Source organism: Rana temporaria, chromosome 1, assembly GCF_905171775.1.
Source record: "Rana temporaria chromosome 1, aRanTem1.1, whole genome shotgun sequence".
Classification (NCBI taxonomy): domain Eukaryota; kingdom Metazoa; phylum Chordata; class Amphibia; order Anura; family Ranidae; genus Rana; species Rana temporaria.
The window spans coordinates 232,422,501-232,448,597 of NC_053489.1; the positions used below are offsets into that span (position 1 = coordinate 232,422,501).

Below are 26,097 nucleotides of genomic sequence, written 5' to 3' on the forward strand. Positions count from 1 at the left end.
TCCTTGTGTAGGGTTTTCTTGTTTATATTTATATTTACGTTGGTGGATGTCCCACGCCTCAATGGGTATTTGGTTACTTTGTTGTAGGTACTTTTATACATTAAGATATGTAGTTGCAGGATGGCGGGGCTGCTCAGGATGGCGTGCACGCGCACGTGAGGAGGCGGCGCGCTCTCAGGTGGGGGGAGTAAACAGCAGGGAGATTGCCGGGGATGAGGACGGACCACTCTAGAGGAGAATGGTGACGACAGCCCCCAGCCGTATGCCACACACTGCACACCGCCTTCCGGAGGCAACCTCTCAAGCAGCACTGCGGTGAATCGGGGGAGACGGATCGCTGCATGGACCGGCACAGCGCCTATCACAACGCGCTGTATGACCGCTCCGGAGCTCACAGCAGTTAAAGACCTGGAGACGGACGGGAGAGGAGGGAAGAGTGCATGCAGCTGGAGGTCTGTATCGGCTTTGATCGAATGGAAGGACGGTAATTTACACCCACACATCCACCATCACAGGAGATAAGGTTGGCTCTTACCTTTTTAGTTTTTTTTCTTTCTCCTCTTCGTGCCCTCCCCAAAAGCACTCAGAGGAAGTGAGATACGTGGAGGCAAAGTATAAAATATCTCCAGAGGGAGATGACAAGGAGGTGGTGAAAATGATGTTAACGCTGTAAAAAGTAGTTAAAGGTCTGGTCTTACTCAAGTAAAATTGGCTGCTGTTTATTCATATGGAAGCAAAGACATGCTAAGATACTGCTAAGGTGCTAAGGTGTTCTCAGGATATGATAAAATCCAACCATAAAACACTAACTGACAATCTCTTAAATGAGCAAACGGGTCTGCATTGCTTAATAGACTTGGTGCATTGGGGTACGGTGCGAACGTAAAGGTCTCTTAAGGGAAGAGAACCAAGTACCTAGGGGGGCAAGGCGGTAAAAAGCAACTAAATTAAAAAAAAGTGAGTTGCATTGCTGCCATTAAATCATCAGGAGAAGCAATATCTGCACAAAATGCCCCCTGTACCAATGACAAGCGACAATAAATAACCCGTTACCCGTTACCTTATCAAGAGAGACTGTCTTACCTAAGGTATATCACAAAACTGGTCAAAGGGGACTTATATTATTATATTACTTGTAGTTCTCTTCTTAAAGAGATACCCCCCTCTGCATACAGAAGCACCTCAAATGGTACTCATATGGTTCAGATAGGGGGACCTAACGAAGCCCCCCTCCCCCTCTCTCCCGGCGGTCCTACATTATATTTGGCTGGACCGGGTCCTGCAGCAGTTAAAGAGCAGTAAACGGAGGGGTGAGGTAGATTACGCGGTAGGAAAGTTTGAACTGGTCTGGATCACATGAAGGGACGGTAAAATTTGGATATCGGTATAAATTCATATTTTCAGGAGTTAAGCTCGGATTTCTCCCCACAATCCCTTACTTGCTTGGAATTATTTCCCGGGAAGTGGGACCGGCAGAAGCCAGGCTGAAGTAACGTCTAGAGGGCCCCGGGAAAACCGTAGCTGGAGGTGCCGCCCAGGGTCTGTACAGGGACTGGCAGAAACTTGATATAGGATAAGATACCAAATACCCAGAGGACCCCCCCAAATCTCCTAGGTTGAAGTAGACAACTATACATACAACAACATCTCGCCCTGCCTCCCTCAGGGTGGGGGGTAAAATTTTCACTTGGTTTAACCCTTATTATATCAGTACCTAAAGTACCTTATCCATAGTACCATTTTTGAAAACCTTGAAAACCAGGAAGTGTTTAAAAAGGGAACAGGTATCTCACCTAGTATTTTCCCCTCGCCATCTGGAAGGAAGGGGGGGACTTGGTGGAAACAGTGAGGGAACTGGGGGGATAGGAAAGGAGGTAGCAGAAGGTCAAACTGGGGAAAAGAATCAGGAAAAGGGCGAATAACATGAGCAGAATGACGAGCAGGTCGACAAGGGGGGGACCCCCGACAACTCCGAGTAATATATCAACAACAACAAGTTCTATTAGACCTTTCATGACCAAAGGAGCAAGCCCACAAACACAAGGGGCCCAGGGAGGAACAAAGCAACAACAATCTAACAAAGATCAAAAGTCTGTAAACAAGAAACCCCAGGGAAGAAATATCAGTGACACATCAATAGAGTCAAGAGAAGAAAGTAGTACAGAGCATGGGCCTGAAGGTAGTGGGAATCAACCAGATATGCAGCCCCCATTAAACGGAGAAATCGCAGAGATGCTGCGAAGGATGGAAAAGGCGATCAAGGAGGAAATCAAAGGGGAAATACAGAACCTACGTATGGACCTGGGACACTTTATATCCAGAATTGAAACAATAGAAGAACGAACAAAGACGGCAGAACAAGAAGTAAAAGTAATAAAAGACCAAATTGACCAGACACAAAGACAACAGAGACTTATCCTCTACAAAATAGAAGACCAAGAAAATAGAAGCCGTAGACAAAACCTGAGGATAAGGTCAATTCCAGAGGAAAGGGGAGAAGACCTCAGGAAAATAATGCGGAGGATATTTAATCCCCTCCTGGAAAAACCAATAGAAGATCCCGTCAGGATTGAAAGGGTCCATAGAGTAGGAAACCCACAAAGAGCCAGCTTAGAGCGAACAAGAGACGTTATAATCAGGTTCCGGCTCTATGAGGACAAAGAAATAGTATGGAAAAAACTGAGGGGTCAACCCCCGATAGTCCTCGATGGGATAGAGCTACAGATATTCTCGGACCTATCGGTTGAGACCTTGGCAAGGCGACGAGCACTGAAACCCCTTCTAAAGCAGATGATAGATCTAAACATTAAATACACTTGGGGGCACCCGGCAAGTCTAATTGGTACAAAAGACGGAAGATCGGCAACACTTAGATTCCCGGAGGACTTAGAAGAATTCTGTAAAAAATTGGATATTCAGATCCCCGATTTACCAGGATGGGAATAGAGGAACTGGAGATGGGGGAGGAGAAAGAGGAATTAATTCACAAGGAGCTAATTTCCAGAAAATCTGTCTTTTTCCAACCTTACTCTCTGTGGTGATGTTCGGCAAGATGGGGGATTTATCCATCCCCCCTCTCCCCCGCTCTAGGATTAGAGCGGAGGGGAGGCAATCCCGGGACCCCACCTAGAGGAAACTGGACCAGATATGGAAGATGGTTCAGAGGCCAATAATTGGCCAAAAGGGGAGGGAGGGGGGAGGGGGGGAGAGTGGGGAGGAGGTGGGAGGGGAGGGGGGAGAGGGGGCGGGGGAGGGAGGGAGGGAAGGGGGGAGAGGGGGCGGGGGAGGGAGGGAGGGAAGGGGGAGGAGGGGATCTATCTCACCAAAATAATCAGAAAAAAGGGAAAGACCAAAGATGCCACATATCAAATGTATATCTTATAATGTGAAAGGTCTCAATAGCCCAACTAAGAGACATAAGGTGCTCAAGGAATTGAAGAGATATAAAGCAGACATCTCCTTCTTACAGGAAACTCATATCACACTAGGTTCGAATATTAGATTATACGCCCCAGACTTTCCCACTTGGTACTATGGGGATACGATCTCCAAAAGAGCTAGAGGGATAGCTATTGGAATCTCAAAAAGGGTACGGTTTGAATTAACCGATAGACTGACAGACCCAAAGGGGAGATTCCTTTTTCTGAGAGGAAAATTGGAAGGACTAGAATGTACTCTAGTAAATGTCTATGCCCCAAATGATCTACCGATAAAATTCCTTCTGGGAATACTAGGGAAATTAACAGACTTTAGGAGAGGAAGAGTAATCATGGGAGGGGATTTTAACTTATGCTTAAATCCAAATATAGATAAGACAACCCAAACATTGAGGGATCGGGGTGTACAGTTAAGAAAACTCAGGGACGCCCTATTTAGGAGCCAATTGATCGATGCTTGGAGAGTCTTTAACCCTGACCAACGGGATTATAAATTTTTCTCCCCGGTCCATGGGACTTACTCAAGGATCGACCATATATTGGTGGATCACAGGACCTTAGATATTGTGGTAGAGACAAAAATAGAAATCATGACGATATCCGATCATGCACCAGTAAGTGTCATAATAGACATCTCAGGAAATCAGAGACCTGAACAAAACTGGAGATTAGACGAAAATTTGTTGATAGATGAGACCAGTTTAACAAGGGTTAAAAAAGAGCTGGAAGAGTATTTTACGTTAAACGAGATGGAGGAAGTTTCGGGGACAATACTATGGGATGCCCATAAGGCTGTGATAAGAGGAACCTTGATCTCGGAAGAAGCAAGGAAAAAAAGAGAAAAAAATAGGAAAAAAGAAGAATTAATAGAAGAGATCCTCCACTTAGAACAGGAACATAAAAAAACAGGGAAAAAATGTGATCTGTACCTAAAACTGATCAATAAACGCAACGAACTGAAAGATGTTATGGACCAAGAAACCCGAAAGGAATTTAACTCAATTGCCAGGGAAAGATATATGTGGGGGAATAAAACTAACAAACATTTAGCAAGAATGGTGCAGAAAAAGAAATCAAAAAACTATATAGAAAAAATCAAGAACGAAAAAGGAGAGACGATGCATACAACAAAAGATATTGCGGAGACCTTCAGGCAATATTATGAGAGACTCTACTCGGTAGAACAAAAGAATGGGCTGGAGGGAGAAAAAATAAATAAAACGGTAAATTTCTTGAGGGAAGCAGGACTACCAAAAATAAGTAGAAGCAAGGCATCAGTTATGGATAGACCAATATCGGAAAAAGAGATAAATATCGCATTAGCCGGTACAGCATCAGGCAAAAGCCCGGGGCCCGACGGCTTCACCATTTTGTATTACAAAAAGTGTAGGGAGATCCTTCTACCAAAAATATGCCAATATTTTAACGGATTGGGCAAAGACTTTAAACTGAGCCGGGAGGCCTCAGAGGCCACTATAACAGTCATTCCCAAGGAGGGTAAGGATAAAGGAGATTGCTCAGGATATCGACCAATATCTCTGCTAAACACAGATGTAAAACTGTTTGCAAAGGTCTTGGCCGAGAGAGTAAAACAAGAAATGGCAAATATGGTACACCCAGACCAGACAGGATTCATCCAGGGAAGAGAGGGGAGGGACAATGGAGTCAGAACATTATTGATAATGCAAAAAATGAAAATGACCAGGGCCCCCAGTCTGCTCTTGTCGATAGATGCGGAAAAGGCATTTGACAGAGTAGACTGGGGGTTCATGTTAAGTACCCTGGAGGAAATGGGGCTTGGACAAAGGATGAGGGAGTGGATAACAACTCTCTATCAGGAACCAAGGGCAAAAATAAAAATAAATGGTAGCCTATCCCAAGAACTGATAATGAAAAACGGAACTAGGCAGGGATGTCCCCTGTCCCCACTCCTGTTTGTACTCTCTTTGGAGCCCCTATTGGCCAGGATACGTAAGTGCTCCGACATAAGAGGAGTCAAAATAGGAGAGGACGAACACAAACTCTCAGCATTTGCAGATGACGTTCTCTTCTATCTGTCGGACCCTAGAACCTCAATCCCTAAATTATTAGAACTATGCACACGATATGGAGAAATATCAAACTTTAAAATCAATGTGGCCAAAACCGAGATTTTGAGTATTAATGTTAACAGACGGGACGAAAGAGAGTTAAAACTGAAATGCCGCTTCTCCTGGGTAAAAGCACTCAAGTACCTTGGTATTTTTCTTGTAAAATCAAATAAAAAAATGTATGTTAAAAACTTTATTCCCCTGCTAAATGAAATTAGGGAAGAAATAGGGAGGATAAAAAATAGACCAATATCCTGGATAGGACGAATAAATTATTGTAAAATGGTAATCTTACCAAAGATTACCTATAAGTTCCAGATGATACCCATAAGTTTGCCTGGAATACTCTTCACAGCTCTTAAAAAACAGATTATGAACTTCATATGGAGAAACAAGAAACACAGAATAGCCTTCCAGACCCTAAGACAACCCAAAATTAAGGGGGGACTAGCAGTACCAGACATTAAAACATATTACGAGGCGGTGGTATTGTCTAGGGTGGTGGAGTGGGCTAGAGTCAGCAAGGAAAAGAGGTGGGTGAACATTGAAAATGAAATGTCAAAGGCACGCCTGGACAAGATTATATGGAACCCACCCCAATATAGGACACTTGATGAGAATACACATGAGATAACTAAAAATGCACTAAAAATTTGGGACACTATGTATAAAAAAATAGAAAAGGAATTTAATTCACCACTATTGGCACTAAAAAACAATGATTACTTTGCACCGGGCAAATCACAGATTGGAGGAAATTGGATAAAAAAAGACACGACCCAATTAAGGGACGTAATAAAAGACGGGCACATTGCAACACTGCAAGAATTAAGGGGAAAAAATTGTTTTTTGAAAATTGACGAGTGGAGATACCACCAGCTAGCCCACTTTATACAAAAATTGCCGCACCCATTAAGGTCAGGGGAGCAATTATCCGATTTAGAAAAACTATGTACATCGGAAAAGGTCAAGGGAACTATTTCAAAACTATATAAGATCCTGTTAAAAGTGGACGAGCGGATGGTCCCTCCTTTCGTCAAAAAATGGGAGAGGGAACTTGGATCTAAAAGAGATAGGACCACAATAGAAAAAATGCTGACACTGGCCCACTCCTCGGCAGTAGATGGCCGTACAGCCGAGATGAGCTATAAATGTTTGACTGGATGGTACATGACCCCGGACAAACTATCCAAGTTTGACGATGGTCAAACGGGAGAGTGTTGGAGGGGATGTGGGTTCCCTGGTACCATGGCTCATCTGTGGTGGAAATGCCCTAAAGTAGAGGAATTCTGGAAAAAAATTCTGGGGTGCATAGAAGAGATTACAAAAAGCAAAATTAAGTTGGACCCCTGGGTAGTATTGTTCCATGGGGGAGAGGATGAAATTAAAAAATATAAGAAAACCCTTGTCCCACATCTATTAAATGCCGCTAAAAGGACAATACCGAGAAAATGGCAGGAGGAGGAATGTCCCTCAATTTGGGAATGGATAGACTCCGTGGAACAGACCTATAAAATGGAAGAACTGAGAGAAGGGGTGGAAGGTAATAATATAGCCCAGGATAAGAAATGGGATAACTGGAGGGCCTTTAAGAAATCGTGGAGTTATGTTGAAAAACTCAGAGTTGAGACCTAAAGACAAATTAAAAACAGATTTGAAGGCATCAGGAGATACTTGGGATTGTTTATGGTGAGATAGAGGGAGGGGGGGTGGGAAAGGGAGGGAAGGGAGGAACTGGGATAAGGCGAAGGAATCGAAAAATCTTTTTTGTTGAGATTACTAACAAAATTATAATATAAAAAAAAAAAAAAAAAAAATATATATATATATACGGCAAGAAAAAAGAAATCTAAGGAAAAACCACACTAATGATGCGAAACCTGATTAGAGACGCTAAGGGCTGGCAAACGGAACATGAGCGTATAAACGCATACTCTATGAGGTTGAAGTCTGAAGTGGAACAAAAAAAAAAAAAAGATATGTAGTTGCAGAATCTTGACGCCCAATGGTCAGCCTTGCTAATGTTTATTACTTATGCTTCTAGGTAAGGCAATAGCACAATTTAACCTTGATGTTTTTCTTGCAGTTGGTTTGTAAGGGTCAATATGGCTATTTATACCCATGCATCTTTGGTCGATTTCGACAGTAATTTACGTTGCATTACATTCTGTAAGTGGTCTTTTAATGCACAATAACAAACCATATATCTTTGTGCTTTATTATATCTGCGAAAACTTTCAATAAAAAATATTTGAAATAAAGCCTAACTTTTGGGAAACTTGAAAAGTATCCATTCTAGCAGGACTATGCCCACATTGCAAGGGTTTATTGCTTGTTTAGGTCATGTTTTTTGTTCTTTTAAATATATTTACATACTCCATTCTCTTCTACCCTGTGTGCCAGCAGTCTAGGTCCTGTCATAATCAAGTGTGGGGATGTGGAGGATCAAGTTAATAAAAGAGCTTTTATTTTCTTGTAGAGTAATTGAGCAATGGGTAATTTTAAAGTTTCCTCGATTTGGGCTTCAACCCCTTGCTGCCGTAGTGTGTGAATTTTTTTAATATTATGTCTGAGAATTAGTTAAAAACTCCAAAACACTATATATTTTCTGAAAGCAGACACTTTTGGAGAATTAAATCGTTTTATTTTTTTCTGTCACTCAATATTGGCGCAATAGTTTATCACATGCACAATTTCAGTAAAAAAATAAATAAATTTTAGGGCACACAAACGCATATTACACAATTTTGGTAAAATATAAAACATGAGGTTGTGCCAAGTAAATACATTTTTATGTCGCCCTAAAATTGCGTGCCCTCATGAAACGGCAACAAACTTCGGTACCCTAAACTTTCTATAGGCACAGCCTTAAAAGCCCCAAGTTTTAGTTTTCACTTTGAACAATGACCCTAGAATTATTGCTGTAATTCCGGCGTGCGTGGTGAAGTGTAACATGTAGTGCAATCAGTGTTGGGTGTTTAAATGCTTGTGTGTAACTTTATCTATTTTTACTTTTTTAATCCCAACACCTGAGTGCCGGTTCGCACCACAAAAATGCACTCCAGATCCGTTCCGGTTGCATTTCTGCATGCACGATTTTAACGATTTTTTACGTGTTTTAGTGTGTTTTTGATGTGTTTCTGGATGTATTCCAGGTGCTTTTTTTTCTTCTCATTTCCTGTTTTTCCCACTGTACTGGGTTCTGGTGTATTTTTGATGCATTCCAGTGCATTCTGTTATATTTTTGATTCATTTTATCATGTTCCAGTACAGGAAAAATGCAGCATTTTCTACTTCTTTTTTTTTTTTTTTTGGGGACCTGGAACTAACCACATTGGTGTGAACTATGCCATTGCAAACCATGTAACCTACTTTCCGTGCATTCTTGATGCAGAAGAAAACGCACTGGACTACATGTGGTGTGAGTTTAACCTCGATTCCACCCGACAGTCGGTTTGTTAGGTTTGCACACATTCCCAGCTGTGTATGTAAAATTCTCACTGCTGTTGACTTATGACATATGTCAGTGATAGCAAAAAAGGGTTAATATAGGGGGGAAAAGGTGTGAATATAAGAACAGTCACTGTGCAAAAAGAGCAGCAGTGGCTGGTGTGTGTTTTTTTTTTTCTTTTACAGGAAGTTCCTGCGCAAACCTTTGCACATCTATGGTGTGATCAGAGTACATTGGGGGTGATTTACAAAAGGCAAATCCACTTTGCACTACAAGTGCACTTGGAAGTGCAGTCAATGTACATCTGAGGGGAAGCTCTACTGATTTTATCATCCAGTCACGTGCATGCTAAAATGCTGTTTTTTATTTTCCTTGCATGTCCCCCTCAGATTTACAGCGACTGCACTTGAAAGTGCACTCGTAGCGCAAAATGAATTTGCCTTTCATAAATAACCCCCACTGTTTCCCATGTGCACAGTTAATACCATACGTGTGCAGTGGTGTGCAGAAAATGCTGCTCAAGAGAAATAAGGGGGTTATTTACGAAAGGCAGATCGCTGTAGATCCAAGGGGGACATGCAAGGAAAATAAAAAACAGCATTTTAGTTTGCACATGATTGGATGATAAAATCAGCAGATTTACAGCGACTGCACTTCCAAGTGCAATTTAAGTGCACTTTGCACTCGTAGTCAGGGCCGGGGGAAGGATTTTTGCCAACTCAGGCGAAGGTGCATTTTGCCGCCCCCCCCGGCGCGCACGCACGCACATGTGCACACACACACACACCAACACTATACAGAGAGATGCCACATAATATATCTAGATAGATAGAGAACAATGCTAGTACTAGCTGTTTCCTATTGTGCCCACACTGCCCAGTGAAACTGACCTGCTCTCTCTGGTGGTCCTGGACAGCGTGGCTCGCTCTCTCTCTTTCTGGTGGTGGTGCGGGTACAGTGTGACGCTCTCTCTCTGGTGGTGCGGTGCAGCGTGTCTCTCTCTCTCTGGTGGTGCGGTACAGCATGGTTCTCTCTCTGATGGTGCGGTACAGCTTGGCTCTCTCTGGCGGTGCGGGTACAGTGTGGCGCTCTTGTGGTTCGGTACAGCGTGGCTCTCATGGCTCTCTCTGGTGGTGCGGGTACAGCATGTCTCTCATGGCTTTCTGGTGGTGCAGGTACAGCGTGGCTCTCATGGCTCTTTCTGGTGGTGCGGGTACAGCATGGCGCTCTGGTGGTGCGGGTACAGCATGGCGCTCTGGTGGTGCGAGTACAGCATGGCGCTCTGGTGGTGCGGGTACAGCGTGGCGCTCTGGTGCGGGTACAGTATGGCCCTCTGGTGGTGCGGGTACAGTGTGGCGCTCTGGTGGTGCGAGTACAGCATGGTGCTCTGGTGGTGCGGGTACAGTGTGGCGCTCTGGTGGTGCGGGTACAGTGTGGCGCTCTGGTGGTGCGGGTACAGCATGGCACTCTGGTGGTGCGGGTACAGCATGGCGCTCTGGTGGTGCGAGTACAGCATGGCGCTCTGGTGGTGCGGGTACAGCGTGGCGCTCTGGTGGTGTGGGTACAGTATGGCCCTCTGGTGGTGCGGGTACAGTGTGGCGCTCTGGTGGTGCGAGTACAGCATGGCGCTCTGGTGGTGCGAGTACAGCATGGTGCTCTGGTGGTGCGGGTACAGTGTGGCGCTCTGGTGGTGCGGGTACAGTATGGCCCTCTGGTGGTGCGGGTACAGTGTGGCGCTCTGGTGGTGCGGGTACAGCATGGTGCTCTGGTGGTGCGGGTACAGTGTGGCGCTCTGGTGGTGCGGGTACAGTGTGGCGCTCTGGTGGTGCGGGTACAGCATGGCACTCTGGTGCGGGTACAGCATGGCACTCTGGTGGTGCGGGTACAGCATGGCGCTCTGGTGGTGCGAGTACAGCATGGTGCTCTGGTGGTGCGGGTACAGCGTGGCGCTCTGGTGGTGCGGGTACAGTGTGGCGCTCTGGTGGTGCGGGTACAGCATGGCACTCTGGTGGTGCGGGTACAGTGTGGCGCTCTGGTGGTGCGGGTACAGCATGGCACTCTGGTGGTGCGGGTACAGCATGGCGCTCTGGTGGTGCGGGTACAGCATGGCGCTCTGGTGGTGCGGGTACAGCATGGCGCTCTGGTGCGGGTACAGCATGGCGCTCTGGTGGTGTGGGTACAGTGTGGCGCTCTGGTGGTGCGGGTACAGTGTGGCTCTATCTGGTGGTGCTGGGGCTATAAGTTCCCCCAGCACAGTCCTCTTTCTATTTCCATGTCTCCTGTAGTACTGTACATGCTTTTTTCTGAGTTTTCTCTTTCCCCCCACAAGCAGACAGTAAGATGATCAATTCCTCATAGAAATCCTCCTTTAGAGGGTTGCTTAAGACTCCACAGAGACAGCTACTCGATTTCTCCAGGCTCAGCAGGCAGAGTGCATGCTGATGACTGTAATCCCCAAGACTACATTTCCCAGGATGCCCCACTAGTTATTTCTGCTCCACTGTGGGAGGAGAGAAGAAGAAGCAGGAAGCTTTCTTCAATCCTGTCCCGTGCTGCACAGAAATGCCGACATGAGAAAGGGGGAGGAAGGGACATCCTGACAGCGTCCCGCAGCCCCCCCCCTCACCTCACTGGGCAGACGGTCCGGACACCTATGGCTGGCAGAGCAGTAGTCAATGGGGGGCGAGAGCGGAACTGTCAGCGCGGCTCTGAGGCTGAGCTGTGTGTGTGTTCCTTTTAGATGCCGCCCGCAGAGACACTGAGTCACTGACTATGGGCGGGCGACTGTCCCGGCGGGTCGGCGGTGACCCGCTCTGTTTTCCGCCCTCTCCCCCTGGCGGCGCTGGCGCCGTAAGGCAAGTGCCCGACTTGCCTTGCGCTAGCGCCGGCCCTGCTCGTAGTTTGCACTTGTAGTACAAAGTGGATTTCCCTTCAGTAAATGACCACCATGGTGTGAACTAGCCCACAAACTTTTTATTCTAAAGTTAAACTTAAAGCCAAACTACCATTAAAAAGTCAGATTTCATTGCTGTCTTTGACCTCCCTTCCTGTCCTTGTGATAGCAGGAAAAGAATTGATGTAATTACAGCTAGCACAGGAAGGCCAGACAGTAATAAGAACAAGGCAAAGGCTCTCACATTTTACTGAAAAAATAGTTTTGTTGCAGTCTGTGTTTTCACTGAAGAGATTTCTCATCGCATCCTGTCCTAAACAAGGGATACACACCATGAGAGGTGGTTGAACCCTCTCCCATGCTGCCCACAAGTATACAAAAACAGGGGGGAAATGCAGCGCTAATCTGTGATAAATATATAATTCATGTGATTAATTGTGAAAAAAAAATCATGAAAAATAATAAATTAAAAGTTAATTTTGGGGTGCAAATTGAGTCCAGAAAATATAAACAAAATTCCAAAAAAACGTGAAAGAAAAAGAAAACAGTAAGTGATCCAGCTTAATTTTCTCAGAAAGGCTGTTTGGGAAATTGATGTAATAACTCCGAGTTGATGATAGTAAAGTAAATCTCTACAATACACTCGTGCGGAAAAATTGCCTGCTTACCAGAATGAAAGACTGTTTTTCATTAGTCTCATGGAGCGTGTGGGAAGTATGGTCTTCCCGCAACTGATCCGCCTGGATGATCAGAGTGGGGCTCAGCAGAAGATCCAGGATATACCATAAACGATAAAGAAAAAGGGGATTCTCATAGCGTATTACGTTTCTCAAAGAGGTAGTTTTAATAAAAGATTGCACTTACAGTTATGTAATGAATTGTGGGCAAAAGAATCAAAGAAAACGCTTCCACTCCGATACTCCGATGCTTCTCGCTACTAGATCAAAAACACCGCCGGCGTTCAGGACGGAACGCGATGACGTCACGGCACCCGACGATCGTTTCGTCTCGATAGGACTTCAACTGGGGTTTAACCGGATGTGGACGTCCGCGCGCACGGTGTTTAAATAATCACGGACTCCATCTTGAAAGCTGGAAAACCGTGAAGAGCCCTCATATTCAACTGCAGCATATGCAAGGTAAACTCATTTAAGGAACGTAAATGTACGAATTTCCAATCTTCAGTTACAGGTAAAACTTACGAGATTGAATCATTCATTACCTGTTCAACGAAGTATGTAGTGTACATGATACAATGCCCATGTTCAAAGCAATATGTTGGTCGCACTAAACGTGAACTACATATCCGCCCTAGTGAACATATTGGTAGGATAAAAAGTGGGTTCCCCAAACATAACCTTTCTAAACATTATGATAAATATCATGGTAGAAACATTAAGGGGACCAGTTTCTTTGCCATAGATAACATCCGTGCACATTGGCGAGGTACCAACATGGTTTGGGCCATATCTAGGTTGGAAACTCGCTGGATTTTTTGTATGAAATCTTTTATTCCCTTTGGACTTAACGTAGATTGGGATATTAATTGTTTTCTAAATAATTCTTAATATGATTTTATAAATTTTTAATATCTTATGGTCTATAACTAATATAGGGATTATATTTTCTAATTGATCCCTAATCTTATGAATTCATTATAATATTAAATACATTTTTTATGCATATTGATTTTATTATAAGTATGCACATATATTGCCTGTATTTTAATCATTTTAATTTATGATGTAATTATTGGTCACCTCCGATTATTTATCTATGCTGTAATCCGATGCTCTCCTACTGGTGGCAACACATCCCCGCGTTCTGACAAAACTCTGTTTTCTATTTGTTCCGACCTGCTATATGTAGGATCCGAACGTATTTCCTGTTCTTAATAAAGACTTCTCGCTATCCATTTATTTAAGTTGCCCTCAGTTGAATATGAGGGCTCTTCACGGTTTTCCAGCTTTCAAGATGGAGTCCGTGGTTATTTAAACACTGTGCGCGCTGACGTCCACATCCGGCTAAACCCCAGTTGAAGTCCTATCGAGACGAAACGATCGTCGGGTGCCGTGACGTCATCGCGTTCCGTCCTGAACGCCGGCGGTGTTTTTGATCTAGTAGCGAGAAGCATCGGAGTATCGGAGTGGAAGCGTTTGTAGAGATTTACTTTACTATCATCAACTCGGAGTTATTACATCAATTTCCCAAACCGCCTTTCTGAGAAAATTAAGCTGGATCACTTACTGTTTTCTTTTTCTTTCACGTTTTTTTGGAATTTTGTTTATATTTTCTGGACTCAATTTGCACCCCAGAATGAACTTTTAATTTATTATTTTTCATGAAATTTTTTTCACAATTAATCACATGAATTATATATTTATCACAGATTAGCGCTGCATTTCCCCCCTGTTTTTGTATATTTTGTTGGATTGTTGTACACAATTTTTAGTGCTAGCAGCTCATCATTTAATTTATATTTCAATCACTAATTTAATTCAGCGCAGCGCCAGCCTTTTGGCTTTTTCCTAATTTGCCCACAAGTATAGACAAGTTTGTCTCTTTCACTATTTTTTAAGCTCTTTAACCATTTTTCAAGCCATTAATAACACTGAAATTATCCTGCAAAATATGTGCCGATGGACAATGCACCAAATCCTCTGCATCCAAAAGTTTGACACCTTATGTTAACACCAAAAACTGCTAGTCTGCTGCCTAGTTCTAGAGATTTCCTATAGATATCCTAAAGACAGGTGATGCAGGATGCGCTTTTTTTTTTTTATAGAGAACTGACACAAGAAGTGCTCGTTTCTGAGCATCTTTTTATTTTTATTTACTGAAGTGTGTCTCATAACTTTCCTCAAATTTCTCGGCACATTGATTAGAAATAAAAGTGAAAACATGCATATTATCATTGTTGAAAAGTTCATAATAAAGTGACCACCACATGAGTGAAAAAAAAACAAAGCGCAGACAAATACACAGAATAAAAGCTCATCCAAAAACGAACCGCCGTGACGTCAGTGCTATGACTCCGCCCTAAGTGTTTCATCCCTGACGATGTCCTATTGAGTGAAACGCATAGGGTAAAAATCATAGGACTGACTTGTTTTTGGATGATTCTTCTTTGTATATTCCTGCGCTTTATCAATTAATACTACACTATGTGGCTTTTCATCTTCTTGTGTGATGAGCCTTATTTGATCTAGTACTGTGCAACTTGCCAAGTTCAGAATTGCTGCTTAGAGACAGTACCTTTGCGGGAAGAGCGTTAAGCCTCATACACGCGATTAGATACATTTTTTTATTGCATGCTAGTCTCATGTCAAAAGTGAATAGGTTACCCACCATATGAAAATTCTCGTACGACAGAATAGTGAATAGTTTTGTATGTATTTCTTTTTTGTTTCTAAGAATGCGTATTTTTTTTTTTTGTAAGACAACCGTACTAATTGGTAGAAAATCGGGCGCTGTGCTTAAATCCGACAAAGACTGCACATCCAGCTTTTGTCGTATGAAAAATCGGAATCAAATGTCAAACACTGTACAAACGATCCGAAAATCGTCAGATCGTTCATCAGACAAAATTTTACTTCCGAATTTTGTATTGTGTGTACGGGCCTTTAAAGTCCTGGGCTTTATACTTTAGTGCTGCAGTGGTTTGAGATGTTTTTTTGGTGAGTTTGGTGAGTTTGTGTTTCACTCAAAGCTGTGATGATTTTCACTGGAAGATTTCATGACCAAGATAAAAACGTGGTGGAGATCATACAGATTTATTTTATCAACTTTTCAACATGTGATAATATAATTTTTTTTTCATTTTTATTTATAATGTGTAATTTAATTGTATTTAATTATTTTTTTCACATTACTTTGTGTTGCTGCACATTTTATGTTGCCATTTTGTTTTGCCATTTGTACCAGGGTTTGTGTATTAAGCTGTTCAGTTGCAAGCTGCAACCCCTGTAAGCGCTGACAATTTTATAAAGAATGCATTTTGTTATTTTAAACATTGAAAAGTTATATTAGATAATTGGACAATCAATGAAAATAAGACCATGGCTCATGGTATATCCCTGAAAGTTGAATTTATTATCTTGAATGATCTGTTTTATGTCTATATTATTATTTTTTTTCCCTCCTAAATTTCACTAAACATTTTATTCATTATTGTTTCCTGTTCATCCCTCACTGTGACTCAGGCCCTTTGAACGTGAAGGTGTGCGTAGGCTGAGGCATAGCCTTGGCTGTTTCAGTACACTGGTTCCTTGGGCAGAGAGAGCCCCACTCCAACCACTCCTCCAGCAGACTGACTCTACCTCCTGGTACTCTGGCCTCTGTCCCTGTCTTCCAGGCACAGTGACCTCTCTTCTTTCTTTGTTTGTGCCTGTTTGCTCTTTGCTGCTAACTAATGTGTCCATTGGTGGAAGCATCCCTCTTCCATATACAGTTGCATCTCAAAACATTTGAATATCATCAAAGTTAATTTATTTCAGTAAAAAAGTGAAAACTGTATATTATATAGATTCATTGCTCACAGATTGATCTATTTCCAGCATTTATTTCTGTTTAATTTTAATGATTATGGCTTACAGCTAGTGAAAACCCCAAATTCAGTATCTCCAGAAAATGTGAATATTGCATACAGTATCCCACAAAATTGAGTACACCCCTCAATTTTTTTGTAAATATTTTGTTTTATCTTTTCATGTGACAACACTGAAGAAATTACACTTTGCTACAGCCATACAGACCAATTTCATGCAGTGTGTGGCGTATGGTCTGAGCATTGATCGGCTGACCCCCACCCCTTCAACATCTGCAGCAAAGCACTCATACGTCTGTTTCCCAAAGACAACCTCCTGGATATGATGCTGAGGATGTGCACTCAACTTCTTTGGTCGACCATGACGAGGCCTGTTCTGAGTGGAAACCGCTGTATGGTCTTGGCCACTGTGCTGCAGCTCAGTTTCAGGGTCTTGGTAATCTTCTTATCGCCTAGGCCATCTTCATGTAGCGCAACAATTTTTTTTCCAGCTCCCCAGAGATTTCCTTGCCATGAGGTGCCATGTTGAACTTCAAGTGACTAGTATGAGAGAGTGAGAGCGATAACACTAAATTTAACACACCTGCTCCCCATTCACAACTGAGACTTTGTAACACTCACGAGTCACATGACACCGGGGAGGGAAAATGGCTAATTGGGTCCAATAGGGACATTTTCACTTAGGGGTGTACACACTTTTGTTGCCAGCGGTTTAAACATTAATGGCTGTGTGTTGTTAGTTTGAGGGAACAGCAAATTTACACTGTTATACAAGCTGTACACTCGCTACTTTGTAGCATAGTGTAACTTTTTCAGTGTTGTCATGTGAAAAAATCTAATAAAATATTTACGAAAATGTGAGGGGTGTACTCCCTTTTTTGAGCTACTGTAAGAACAAAAAAGGATATTCAATACAGAAATGTTGGCTTACTGAAAAGTATGTCCATGTACAGTATAGCATGCAGTCAATACTTGATCGGGGCTCCTTTTGCATGAATTACTGCATCAATGTGGCATGGCATGGAGGCGATCAGCCTGTGGCACTGCTGAGGTGTTTTAGAAGCACAGGTTGCTTTAGTAGCAGCTTTCAGCTCGTCTGCATTGTTGGGTCTGGTGTGTCCTCTTTCTCTTGGCAATACCCCACAGATTGTCCATGGGGCTTAGGTCAGGCGAGTTTGCTGGCCAATGAAGCACAGTGATACCATGATCATTAAACCAGGTATTGGTACTTTTGGCAGTGTGGGCAGGTGCCAAGTCCTGATGGAAAATGAAATCGGCATCTCCATAAAGCTGGTCAGCAGAGGGAAGCATAAAGTGCTCTAGAATTTCCTGGTAGAATGCTGCGCTGACTTTGGACATGATAAAACACCAGCAGATAACATGGCTGCCCAAATCATCACTGACTGTGGAAACTTCACAGTGGACATCATGCAACTTGGATTCTGTGCCTCTCCACTCTTCCTCTAAGCTATGGGCCCTTGATTTCCAAATGAAATACAAAATTTACTTTCATCTGACAAGAGGACTTTGGACCACTGAGCAACAGTCCAGTCCTTTTTGTCTCCTTATCCCAGGTAAGACGCTTCTGACATTGTCTGTCTGTGGTTCAGGAGTGGCTTGACACACAGAATGGGACAGTTGTATGTCCTGCATACATCTGTGTGTGGTGGCTCGTGAAGCACTGACACCAGCCATATTCCACTCCTTGTGAATCTCCCCCAAATTCTTGAATGGCCTTTGCTTCACAACCCTCTCAAGGCTGCGGTTATCCTTGTTGCTTGTGCACCTTTTTCTACCACACTTTTTTCTACCACTCAACTTTCTATTTATACTTGGATACAGCACTCTGTGAAAAGCCAGCCTATTTTGCAATGACCTTTTATGATCCTATTTGTGGAGGGTGTCGATGATGGTCTTCTGGACAACTGTCAAGTCAGCAGTCTACCCCATGATTGTGCAACCTACTGAACCAGACTGGGAGACCATTTAAAGGCTCAGGAAACCTTTAAAGGTTAATTAGCTGATTAGTGTGTGACACCACGAGTCTACAATATTGAACTTTTTCACAATATTCTATTTTTCCGAGATGCTAAACTTTGGATTTTCACTAGTTGTAAGTAATAACCCCTTAAAATGTTTTAAAAAATGTTTGAACTATATCACTGTGTGTAACAAATCTATATAAGGAGTTTTATTTTTTAAATTTAATTACTGAAATAAAGCAACATTTTGATGATATTCAGATTTCTTGAGATGCACCTGTAGTCTTGTATATCATCATATATTTTTCAGATGATGGCAATACAATGTGGCCCGTCTTGCCTAATGTGGTAGCAGCTGATCAGAGCAACATTGCAATAGCAACTGATAAAAGTAGCATTGCAACCACATTAGCAGTGAGAAAGCTAAAGATTATATTGAAATCAGTTTCTTCTACCTCTGGCAATGCTATGTTGAATTAGTGCATGTGGATAATGTTATTACTTAACTAGCTTATAATATACTTACTAATGAAGAGTTTCCTTCATACTCATTGTTTGGTGCACTGCCTTTCCTCCATGCACAAGGATTTATGCATCATTAATAATTTTCAATGATATAGAAGTTTAGGTTTTGAAGTAAATAATATGACAAAATAGACCGGCACTATAGCAATACCTAGTCATTCAGTATACGTAGATAATTTTTTTAAAGCTTTTGTGGCAGAAGACATACTGATTTTATTTAAATGATTGTCAAGCTATGCAAACTACTTGGGAAAACCGTATTGGTTATCACACTAGTGTTTTTTTTTTTGTTCTTTCTTTTCCTTATACCAAAATTGTAGGGCTAATTTACTAGAAGTGTTCTAAAGGAAAGTGTTGCTGCCTCACAATATTGCAGGCAATCAACTTCCATCTGTCTCTTTTTAGGCGTAGGTTTTAAAATGTCTTGAAAGACCTAGCTTAATGTGGTGTTTTTTTTTTCCCCGAAACCTTCTGCAGTGTTCATGTAGTTATATAGTCATAACCGTTTTTCTTTTGGAAGCCCTTAACGTAGACAAATTGTTTCAATGATGCATACATCACCTGGGAAAGCATTTTTCACTGTTGTGGTTTGAGGCTTGTTATGTATGGCCACGTAGTCAGTACAGAAATTTTAGTACCTCTTCTGGTTTGCTTGCTTTCTAAGGTGACCCTGTACTTGATTTTTTATTTTTTATTTAAACTTTATTTTATTTATTTAGAAATATTTCCACATACAATACAAAATGTATTCTTTAAAAAAATCTTACAAACATTCTAAAAAATTTTAATTGACCTGATTTTCTTTTTTTTTCTGTAATTGCCTTTCGATTAGAGTAATAATTTTGCCTGTATCACTTTGATCATTTTAATGTCAAAAGTTTTCTAGAAAGAAAATTAAATCTTGTTATTGATGCACATAAGCCACATCTAAGTTAACTGTAACAAAAGATCCTATATCTTTTTGAGTTTAAAACCAAATGTGTTATGTGAAAGTTACTTGAGAGGTGCCATGTTCCAAGGCCATCATCCTTCTCTTTAATTTGCCACTAGGTGAGAACATGTGCGTGTCAGGTGTCGGAGCACTTGACTACCTGCATGCTTGGTTCATGTCAAGCTCACAGAGTAAAACAAAGAAGAGAATTGTGCCCCCCAAATCTACACATGGCCATACTTCCTATGTTTTCTGGTGATGTGTTTGCTTTAACCACTTAAGCCCGGACCATATTGCTGGTCAATGACCGGGCCACTTTTTGCGATTCGGCACTGCGTCGCTTTAACTGACAATTGCGCGGTCGTGCAACGTGGCTCCCAAACAAAATTGGCGTCCTTTTTTCCCCACAAATAGAGCTTTTGGTGGTGTTTGATCAATAGAGCGACAATTTTGAAAAATATATATATATAAAAAAAACTATTTTTTTTTCTCAGTTTAGGCCGATACGTATTCTTCTACATATTTTTTGTTAAAAAAAATAAAAATCGCAATAAGCGTTTGATTGGTTTGCTCAAAAGTTATAGCGTTTACAAAATAGGGGATAGTTTTATGGCATTTTTATTATTTTTTTTACTAGTAATGGCGGCGATGAGCGATTTTTATTGGTACTGTGACATTATGGCGGACACTTCGGACACTTTTGACACATTTTTGGGACCATTGGCATTTTTATAGCGATTAGTGCTGTAAAAATGCATTGATTACTATAAAAATGCCACTGGCAGGGAAGGGATTAACACTAGGGGGTGAGGAAGGGGTTAATTATGTTCCCTGGGTGTGTTCTAACTAAAGGGGGGTGGGACTGACATGGGGAAATGATAAATCGCTGTTCATACATTGTATGAACAGACGATAAGTCATTTCTTCCCCTGACAGCTCCCGGTTCTCGCTCCTGTAATGAGCGGTCGCGGGTGCCCGGCGGTGATCGGCTGACATGCAAGGGAGGAAATTGGCTGACATGCAAGGGAGGAAATTGGGCTTTGCTCGGGAAATGGACTCTTTAAATCAGGGGTGCCCAACCTTTTGAAGCTCGAGGGCCACTTAGTCGACTTAGTAACTGGTTGCGGGCCACAATGAGCAGAGCGGGCGGATGACAGGTCCGCGTCCGCTCTGCATATGTAGAGCGGACACGGAAACAGCCCACTATACTCCTTCTTTGTTTTTTTTTGTTTTTTTGTTTTGTTTTTTTAGCGGATCGGATTGGAGGTAGGACACAAGTCAGTTTACATCTGCCACTCCTTAGAGGTGAATCCACCTTGGAGGTCCAATTGGGTCGGAGGCCCATGGCTGCTTTCACACTGATGCGCTGCAGTTTAGCCGCACCGCGGGTTTGCTATAGACTTCTATTATATTCTGAAGGTTTGGTGCACTTTCGGAAAGCTCACCAAACTCGCAGGTAATAACAGAAGTCCATGGCTCAGTGCAGGTAACCCACAGGTGCACTACTCTGCATCTGCGTAACAGTTTGAAAGCCCAGTAACCACTGCGGAACAGATATACCCATATACATGTCATTTTAGTAATGAACATAGCATTAATAACAGTATTCTATTCAATCCCAGAGCAGGAGGTCGCGGGCCACATCAGAGGGCTCCATGGGCCACAGGTTGGGCACTCCTGCTTTAAATAGTCCAATTTTCTGAAAAGTTCAGAAGCAATTTTAAGTCATTAAAAATTGGTTTATGAAATGGAAATTTGTTTCAAGTAAGCATTTAAAATACTTGATTTTTCTGTGCTTTTGTCTGCAGTTTTTTTTAGGTCTCCTTAAATTCGACAGGGTCTCCTTAAATTCGACATGTAATGGCTTGGTGAATTTGAAGATCCTTTATTTGCTTTTATTAACTTTGGTAGCAGAGGTACTTTCAGCTATACACATCCATGAATTAAGTTGACTCATTTTTTAGTTTGAGGCATCTTTGTGCCGTTGTGTATACCTGTGTACAGATTTTTTGAACATAGTACTGTGTAAAAATTTAGTGCATTCTTTGCTTGCAATAGGTGAATGAGCACTAGTGCTTGCACTCGCCAAGTAGATGAATGAATCTTCATTGTGGGAAGAACAGTCTGAGAGTTTCAAAAAAAGCTACAACGTGATTATGGTGTCTGTGAGACAATCTGACGCATGAGACCTAGTCTGTCTAATGCTGGATGTACACGTATCGATGAATGAGATCCAGTCTGCCATATGCTAGGGGCATAGATATGTCAATCAAACCATCATCTAGCAAATATAATTTTGCCCATTATTTTGATCCTTTTCAGCCAATTTCATAGTATCAAACATAAAAACAATTAATTGAAAAAATGTTTCTTCAGATCATTTGTTCTGGGATGATTTTGGTTTTGGAAACAAAGATCGGGTTATTTGTGTTATTTCCATTCAAATAATCCAGTTACCAACACAATCCTTTTCAATGGCTACATGTCCGCTTTTTTCAGTGAAAGCGATCAAATTAATGCAGGCAAAATTTTCTTTCGTTTTTATCACACACATATTTAAAATATCCAACTCCACAAACTAATGAAAACCTCCACCTATATGGCCATTATTAGGGTAGGCTATCTTCAGGGACAGCAGGATTGAGAAAAGCAAGGAGCACTTCACTGTGGACTTACAAGCTACAAACATTCTGAAGTGCTACAGGTTTATAAGGCTTTTAGGCTATGTGTGATTTAACATCTGTGTGCGGTGTTTGAAGTTTAATAAATGCCTTTTGCAGACTTGTTCTTATTTAGCTTGTATATAACTTATAGAATATAATAATTTATTTCTAATTGTTTTAAGTATTGTGTTGAAGCTCTTGCACCTTTCAGATAATTGCATGGAATAGGTTAAATAATATGTATATGTTATACAGTATAATCATGTATTTGCGAAGCCCTGAATTCCAAATTTTTGGTTATCCTACTGCCACAGTTAACACACAACATTTTAAGTGTAGGGCAATCATCTGTGGGCTTTACAGCTGTAAAATAAGAATTGGTGATCAATGTGTACATGTATATATGCCTGTTTTATAAGTACACACAAGTCCTGCCCTGGACCAGACACCTGATGGTGACTTCCTGTGTTTTCCTTTTTGGTAGGTAGTCTCCATGTTTGTACTCTGCAAACATTGGGCACGTTCATTAGTTCTTTAAACTTGGGGTTGATTAGAGCCCTGGCTTCAGGACTAAGGGTAACCATACACCTTACAATCTGACAGCACAATTTTTATACAATAAACTTTATAATTACCAAAACTATATGCAATTATAGGTGGTATCAGTCTGTATCCAATCTGGTAGGCCCTTGTGCTACATAATTGCTGGGAGATCTAAAGGAGATTGTACGTTATACATCAGATTATAATGGGTTTGGATAAGTTTCACCAATTGTCATTCTTGTTCAGTGAGAGTTCTCTTACTCTAAGGGGGACATTCACGCAACCCACGTTGAGGTAACGCATGCCTTGTGTTTACATTTATTTTAAATGCCGTGTTCTGCACTGTCATAAATGTAGCAGGGCCTACATTTGGGTGTTGTGGTCCATGGTCCAGCCCTTCATTTAGGCCGAGTTATGCAACATTTTTCTTGCTAGTGAAGGTTTAAAAAAAAAAAAAAAAAAATCTGGGCTAGGTGATCATAACTAAAATAAAAACATACAAAATGATACAGAAACAGCACTCAGTGATTATCCAAATACAAAACCACAAAAGAGTGTATACCGTATACATAAAACCTGTTGAGCCAACAAAATTGCAATAAACAGCCAAAATATACCATAACTTAATATACTGCATAATGTCACAATAAATATATACTGGTGAACAAATCGGTGAAATGCATTATTAAAAAATAATGTCTTACATTCGTAAAATATATTTATAGAAATCATAAAAACTCCACAATAGAAACATAGTCCATCCACAGGTAAATAAGTGCTTTTTGGAATTCACATGTGAAAACTCCTGTGCTCCAACACTAAACACAGCCTCTTACTAGGGATATTAGATCTCTGACATAAAGGTCTGATACACTGGCCCCTAAAGACATTCTTTAGACACAAAACATGTTGGACGGACTCTAAGCAGCTGACGCTTTTACGTTCAGCTGATGCATGCTGTATTGTGTTTTTACTCGTGAGAACCTATTGGTGCCTTTTTATAATAAAACTGTGTGACTGTACTAGGCTTCATACACACAGGGGCTTTTAAAAAAAAAAAATTCTCCTGGCAGGAGAAAAGCAGCTTAAACAAGCTTATGTCGCATTTTGCAATTTAGGCATGTCAGGTGTTTGGTTGTTTATTTCATTGGCCAGAATATTAATTTGTTATGACATAAAAAACCACCATAGGAGCCTAGCACTTAGATTTGTTAAGAGTTGAAAGAATTTTCCTAATAGTTTTTTTAGAGTATTCTAGTGGCATTTGTCACTGTGGAGGGTTCTAGGTTTCATATTTTTGTTTTCCTTCTTGCAGCTATATACCATGTTCAGAAAGAATACACGTTGCAGTGACAGAAATGGCAGCCTTATTTCCAAAGGTAAGTTTCTCAATGTATGTGATGTTTAATTGGTGTACCATGTGAATAAGTATGTTGCATACAAAGGGTAATCCTCATCAGCATTCCAACTTTAGAAAGAATGCAACAATAAATGTAAGGGAAGCACCCTCATGTCTAACAGAGGACAGAATTAGAAATGGACTTGAAAAATGCAACATTAGTAAGTCACCGTGATGGCTTGCACCCGAGGTTCCTTAAGGAACTCGGTCAAGTAATTGCCAGACCATTGTTTCTAATTTACACGAATGGTCTACTCACTGGAATAGAACCAGCTGATTGGAGAAAAGCCAATGTAGCACCAATTTTTTTTAAAAGGGCCAAGATACATCCCTAGGAATTACAGACCAGTTAGCCTAACATCAATTGTATTCAAGCTCTTAGGAGATAAGGGACTATATACAAGATATTAGTAATGACAACGGTATCATTAGCAGTAATCGGCATGGATTCATGAATAATCGTTCTTGCCAAACCAATCTATTAACCTTCTATGAGGAGGTGAGCTGCCATCTAGATAAAGGAAGGCCCGTAGATGTGGATTTTGCAAAAGCATTTGATACAGTTCCCCATAAATGTTTACTGTACAAAGTAAGGTCCATTGGCATGAACCATAGGGTGAGTACATGGATTGAAAACTGGCTACAGGGGCAAGTTCAAAGGGTATTGATAAATGGGGAGTACTCGGAATGGTCTGGGTGGAAAGTGGGGTCCCCCAGGTTTCTGTCCTGGGACCAATCCTATTTAATTTTTTCTAAATGACCTGGAGAATGGGATAAATGGCACAATCTCTCTTTGCGGACAATACTAAGCTAAGCAGGGAAATAACTTTTCCGCGGAAGGTGGGAACCTTGCAAGAAGATTTGAACAAATTAATGGGGTGGGCAACTAAATGGCAAATGAGGTTAAATTTAGAATACTGCATTTGGGTGGTAAAGATATGAATCCAATCTACTCACTAGGTGGAGAACCTCTCCCTCTGGGGTCCTAGTAGATGACAGGCTCAGCCAAGCTGCTGCAAGCAAAGCAAACAGAATATTGGCATGCATTAAAAAGGGGATTAACTCCAGAGATAAAACGATAATTCTCCCACTCTACAAGACTCTGGTCCGGCCGAACCTGGAGTATGCTGTCCAGTTCTGGGCATCAGTCCTCAGGAAGGATGTGCTGGAACTGGATAGAGGCCAGAGAAGGGCAACAAAAAATAATAAAGGGATTGGAGGACCTTGGTTATGAGGAAAGGTTACAAGCACTGAACTTGTTATCTCTGGAGAGGAGATGCGAAAGGGAATTTATAAAACGCGCGGCCATTCCCTAATATTAGAAGAAATTTAATATTTTTTGTATGGACATACTTGCCTCCTTTTCTCAGGTCCCTCTTCGGTGTTCCTCCCTCCTGCCGAGTGCCCCCACAGCAAGCAGCTTGTTATGGGGGCACCTGAGCGAAGCCACAGCTCCTTGTGTCCATTCAGACACGAAAACCGTGGTTCCGCCCTGCCCCCTCTCTCTCCTGATTGGCTAAATATTTTTGATTCACAGCAGCAGGCGCCAATGGCGCCGCTGCTGTGTCTCAGCCAATCAGGAGGGAGAGTCCTGGGGCTGAGAGGGGCTGCTGCACACAAAAGTTTTTTTATCTTAA

At 41.8% G+C, this 26,097-nt stretch overlaps 1 protein-coding gene across 9 annotated transcripts in view; it reads left to right on the forward strand.

The window, feature by feature from the left end:
- GIT2 (GIT ArfGAP 2) overlaps nt 1–26,097 on the forward strand; it is a 115,458-nt gene that overhangs the window by 86,477 nt on the left and 2,884 nt on the right. For 7 of the 9 annotated variants that reach the window (XM_040351527.1, XM_040351576.1, XM_040351593.1 and 4 more), the window contains one exon: nt 24,377–24,440. In XM_040351527.1, the coding sequence (XP_040207461.1) occupies nt 24,377–24,440 (64 nt within the window). Of the gene's footprint in view, nt 1–16,073; nt 16,357–24,376; nt 24,441–26,097 lie in introns of those variants that run through there. The other 2 variants (XM_040351559.1, XM_040351567.1) reach the window with 1 other exon arrangement.